We start from the raw sequence: 6380 nt of genomic DNA on the forward strand, positions 1-6380 counted from the left end.
GTCACAAAATTGCCTCTGGGAGTTGCCACTTGTTGTGGCGGCTACACAAATCCACACGACGCAACGGGAGACGAGAAGGGGTGCCTAGCTTAAAAAATTCTCAAACCACTCTGATACCATGTAATAATGCAGAAACAAATGAGATTTAATTAAGTACAAGATTACAGCATAGTCGATTGAGTAAATAAGATCAAATGAAGAGTACATATAGCAAGAGTGATTAGGCTGAATTAGAAGTCAAATCTAACATTCAATGAGTGGTGGCAAGTTTCCTCATATTAAACTGGCATGAGATGTAGAAAATGAATTAACATCTTTCTAACAAATCCTAACAGACTTGACATCTTGCATGGACAAGTGTCAAGTATAAATGTATGACTAAATAAGCTTAATAAACCTAAATGTAATTAAATGAAATAAATACATTAACACATATTATCCTCATAAAAGCATTAACATCCAATTCCTTGGTTCTCAACGCTAACAATTACATGCTCAGAGACAATTGAAATAATTACAATGAATATTGAATGAGTCTCATAATTTTGTCACTAGGGTAAAATATGCAGCATTATACTTCTGTCGTTAACTCTTGATAAGAGATATTTAAAAGGAAAATTTCGTCCCCATTTATGAGTTGCACATCTACATCTCAGTTGTCCATTAAGTGGGGGAATCGACACCTACCAAAAGAGAGGGTATAGATGGTTAAATCGAGCTCTAAAATTCTTACATGCCACTACATTGAGTGGAGAGTTCCAAAGAGAATGGGTGCGATTTCTGCACATAGAGCGATGGCTGAGAGGAGGAATGTGTAACCACAGAGGCTTCCGGAGGAGGGTGTGCTATAAGCTTAAGGAGCAGAGGATCAACATTAGAGAAAGGCGGAGGTGTTTTCCATTTCATGGTCAACACTTCGTAGTCGAGTTATCAGTTATTTGAATAAAAGCAGTTAAGTAAATTGATGGTCATTCACAGAATCACAAGTATATATGTGTTTTGATAAATTGGTTAAGTAAATTTGTTGTCCAATTTCAAAACAACGTAAACCAATTTGTGTAAATACATTGAAAAACACATAGCTTTTGAAAACACAGAATCTGCAACAGAGAATCATCAAGCTCACAGTTTACATATGAAAAAAAGTGAAAATCACAACTGTTCAACTGCCCATTTTCCCTTCTCCACTGTCAATGAAACATGGATTACGATGCGGTTGATCATTATGTACAGGCATACCCACTGCCTATTTGTACATGGCCTTCAAGAATTCTATGTTATGCTGCATGGCCTCAAAAATGCCATACCAACTATCGGAGAGAGAATATGTCACCATCCTATTGGTCTCACAAGCTACCACATGATTGTCATTGATCAACTACTCTTGATTCAATTCAAGCTCCAAAACCACATTCTTATTAGCGACCTCTATGAGCTTAGTATTCAATTCAGTGTACCTCCTTTCCATTTCAGTCTTACAACTTAAGCCATTTGTTATCGTCTTTGCATGCCAGTAACTTCTGTAATGAAAATGCATAACCTCACAGGTGAGCTGAGCTTCGATAGACTCCCGTGATTTGGGGTTCATGGTGTCATTGTGGCAAACCCCATCTTTGGGTGCATTCGTTGCAGTCTTTGTCGTCCTCTAATGTATGGGAATGTCATTTGCAGACATTTCCTCTCCTTCCATGGTGGAACTCTCAAAAGATGTTTGTTTGGGCTAGTTTTAATTCACATATTAAGTAATATATTAAGTTTAAAAAATATTAGTCAACTTTAAGTTTAGAAATGTATTTTTAATATGACCCCACACATTAAACAACATACTAAATCTAGAAAATGTCAATCAATTCTGAATATTTAACACTTATAAACCTAAGAATATAACCTTAATATGTTATATGTGATTTAAGCCCCATAATTATGATCAAAACTGTCTTCTTCGACAAATATCCTCTTTCCCTTTCGATCCTTTTCTCTCTCCATCGGTGTAAACATTGTCGACATAAACATATTGGTCAGTGGAGACCATGTGGTACACACTTGCATAAAGATGAACATGTAATTGACTTAAATTACACTATTCTAATATAAACAGAAAATGGATTAGGCGAGAGTGTCACATTATTTACCTCACTTGTCCCATATTGCATTACACACATTGACAGAGTCAAAAATTGTACATCGTTATTGGATAACTGAAGTAGTGAGTTCCACATACGTGGGAGTACGTGCACAGTGAAGAGCTTGTACAGAGTAGAACGGGTAACGATATAGAGGATAATAGTATTTGTTTATTGTACACACCAAATGGCAACCGAATTCAAGACCTCAGACGAAAAGATTTTTTTTAAAGTTTGAATGTCAGATCACAGTCCACAAAACAAATCATCCATCGCATTCAGCGGCGAGCAAGTGGTACTTTAGTTTGATTAAATGGACAACAATGGGGTAATGAAGACATGCAAGTTGTATTTCAATTCATCATAAACCATAACGAAGTTTTTAAATGCCACGCTTCAAATCTTGTTTGTAGTTTTCACAGTGTATTTATAATATGTTGGTGAAACAGGGTCAGTCTTAAACCACACACAATAAGCAACACATTAAGTTTAGACAATGCTAATTAATTCTGAGTGTTTAACATTTTTAAGTTTAGAAATGTATTCTTAATATGACAACACACATTAAACATCATATTAAATCTAAAAAATATCTGTACTCTGAATGTTTAATATGTGTGATTTAAACTGTTCCATGAAACACACTGTATTTCAATTAACACAAATATATGAAAAGACAAGCAAATGTCAACATTTGAATGTAGAATATCAGCATAGACTATCTAGTCTGCATAATTCATTATTCCAACCCTAATGAATTTGAATAATTTTGTTTTAACTCCTCAAATGTAAGGTGAACTTAACCGGAAAAGGAAAAAGGGTGTTACAGCAGTTTTGAATGCATGTGACCACATCATTGAAGTATATGAAGAAGATATTTGACAGCGTATTTACAATTTGCCATCTTCTATAAAGTCTTCGCGATTATAGACATCTCAATTTTTTTGACGTCTTTTGGCCCTCTTCTCAACATCGCCCTAAGCTCGCATTGTCTCCCCAACCTTCGCAACCTCTGCTTTTGACTTCTTCAAGCAATTCTTGAAATGTTTTCTTAAGGGTAGTTTTCTTACAAATCCATATATACAATAATAATAGAGAAATAATGAAAATGTAAGAAAGAAACATGTGTATTATATTCTTAATAAAATGGATTACAACATTTAGAAAATGATATGTTTCAGTCATAAGGGCTTTCTTATTACATAAGTTTGCAAGCTAGAGCCACAATGTGCACTATGGGAAGTGTATTTTGTAACCCTTGTTAACCCCTTCATTTATGACCAATAATCGCCTGACAATGTTTTGGAAAGTCTAACTTTCCTTCTTTTTTGCACCTAGCCATCCATCAGTTTGTTTTTCTTGTCTATTTAGAATTTCCTTGAAACATGAGTTTTGATGGCACAACTTTCAGGAGCCATAACTTTTGACTTAGGTGTCTGATTCGGTATTATAATATATTGTTGGAAAGCTCGTGAACATATCTAGAACAACAAATACATTGGAAGATCTATTTACCCAGATTTCAACCTTTTATAGGGCATCTAAAGTCCTCAAATTTGAGTTTGAAACTTCATTGCAGAAATTTCTTAGGACAAAAACTTTGATATCTTCCAAACGATGTAGGATATTGAGATGGTTATTTCACCCATCATTTTATTTTCAATTTTGCTTCTTGAAGTCAGTTTTTATGGCCATATGAACTTGAATAGGTCAACTTACTGAAAATAGTAGGTGAATATTTTGGCCATTTCAAACTTCTAACTATCCTACACCTCGTATGTCTCATCATGGGATTCAAAAAAACTAAAGAAATATAAAGAAAAAAAGAAAATATAAATTACACCGCTAGATGGTTTTGCATCAGACACCCAGGGTAATTTGAGAAGTGACATTGTCACATTTTAGGTGTTTGAGGAAAACCAAGATGGTCAACTTCATCCTTAGACAACCTTGATGAATCTTCAATAGGCCTTCCTTTAGACTTGACCAAATACTCCTCATATTGCTTATTTCTTATGCTTGCACCCACATGACTATCCAAGATATCTTCTATCTCCTCCTCCTCTAAAGTAGTTGTTGGAATATTCCACTGTGTTTTTTCTATTTCATCTTCAAGACCACCTTCATGATACTTTGTCGAATCTGAAATATTAAAGACAAATGAAATGTTAAGTCCACTTGGCAACTCTAGCTCATGAGCATTTCCTAAATCACGCTTCTTTAGGATTTTGTGTGGCCCTAATTTCTTCATATTCGACTTATTATATGTTCCCATTGGAAACCTCTCTTTTCTCAGATGAACCATGACTTCTTCTTGAATCTTTAATTCCTTATATCTCATTTTCTTATTTGCCTTAGCCTTGTAATTAATATCCATCTTATTAATATGCTTTCTCACTTCTTCATGCAAATTCTTCAGGTGCTCTACAAAAGTTTTAGCTTCGGCACTACTCTTTTCTCCTTTGTCCATCTTTCTTAAATTGAAAGCATTTCTAGGGCTACTTCCATATACAATCAGGAATGGTGATTTACCAATACTCCTTTTGAAAAAATTGTATGCAAACTTTGCCTATGGTATAATCAAATCCTATCCCTTGGTCTTATCTCCTACTAAGCATCTCAATAGAGTACCCAAACTCCTCTTCACCACTCTACTCTACTCATTGGTTTGTCAATGGTGTGTTGATCTAAACTTCAAATCTATCTTCAATTTTTTCCACAATTTCCTCAAAGTGATCTATAGGCTTTAGGGACAATTTGAGGTGGTAATAATAAAATAAATAGATTTGAAGACCTTGTTGAAGTAATACCAGAGCTCAAGTTTTACTGAAGGATTTTGTACTGGCCAAATTTGGTGCTATGGTTGAAAAGTGGGAAGCGCTAGATAATTTAGTGAATGAGCTTTGTGAGAATGTTAGCTCCACAATAATAACATGAAAGATCTGGTTGAGGCACTGCATAACAATCAGGACTCCACAAAGAGGAAAATGGAGAATATGTTTGCATAGAACATCGAGAACATGGAGATGATTGAGAAAAATTCCACTGCTCTCCAAGCTATTCAAGATGAGATTGTGAGGAGGCAAGCTAAGAAGAGGCACCATTTGAAGTCCTCCACTACTATGAGGCGTGATGCATATGTATCTTAGAAGGTGGAAGCCAAGCTAGACTGATGGGTTTTGTTCCTTTTTGGTAGTAAGCATTATGCCTTGGGTCCTCAACCCTCATTAGCTCTTGATTTTTTTGAATCGCTAGTTTTGTAGTTATGTAAAGGTCTGGGCCTCTCCTAGTTTAATATATTTGAAACTTGGTGTCTCGATCTGAAACTACACTTTTTGGTTGACAATGTAATCTCACCACATCTCTAAAAAATAACTCTGCCACATGAATAACATCATTAGTCTTCTTACAAGGAATATAATGTTCCATCTTCGAGAATATATCCAGCACCACAAATATAGAATCATTTCCTCTTTGAGTCCTTGGTAAACCTAGTAAACCAAGAACAAATTCCATACTAATATCCTTCCATGGCCTCTCTAGTACAAGTAATAGCTAATATAGCACTGTATTCTGCATGGTTCCTTTTGGCATCTAACATACTTTACTACTTTGCACAAACTTCCTATCTTGCTGCAATTATGGACAACAATAATGATCACTGACAAGAACAATGGTCTTATTTTGACCTAAGTTTCTACCCAATCCTCCGAGTTGTGATTCTCCTTAATTAGGTTTTCCCTCATGAAACTCTTTGGAATTCACAACTGACTTCCTCTCAATAACGTCTCATATTGAATTATAAAATCCAACCACTTGGTCCCATCTAAAGTAACAAAATCCATGCAATCTCTCCAAGCCTCACCAAAATTAGGATCCTCTAGATAAAAATCCTTGAGTTCATGGAATCCAACAACTTTGATCTACATCTCTTTCAACAAATTTTTCCTTCTACTCAAGGAATTTGCAACTCTGTTAGAATTTTCATTCTTGGAATTCAAAATAAAGGTGTAACTTAGAAAAAACTCAACCCATTTTAATTGCTTTTGATTCAACTTTCCTTGGTTGTTCAAATACTATAAATCTTGATTATGAATTAATAAAACAAAATCTTTTGGAAAAAGATAATGTCTTCACTTATTAAATGCCTAAACTATAGCATAATACCCTTGATCATAAAATTAATATTTTCTCTTGACATCATTCAACTTTTCAGTAAAATAAGAAATGGGTTTACCTTCTTGACTCATAACAACT

General features: G+C 34.8%; 1 protein-coding gene across 1 annotated transcript; it reads right to left on the minus strand.

Annotated features, from left to right (window-relative positions):
• Positions 1-4017: 4017 nt before the first annotated feature.
• Positions 4018-4593, minus strand: LOC131068915 (uncharacterized). The gene has a single exon (XM_058004198.2). It carries the CDS (start codon positions 4591-4593, stop codon positions 4018-4020), a length of 576 nt encoding a protein of 191 aa, XP_057860181.2.
• Positions 4594-6380: the final 1787 nt, after the last annotated feature.

Source organism: Cryptomeria japonica, chromosome 7 (genome assembly GCF_030272615.1).
Source record: "Cryptomeria japonica chromosome 7, Sugi_1.0, whole genome shotgun sequence".
NCBI classification, from domain to species: domain Eukaryota; kingdom Viridiplantae; phylum Streptophyta; class Pinopsida; order Cupressales; family Cupressaceae; genus Cryptomeria; species Cryptomeria japonica.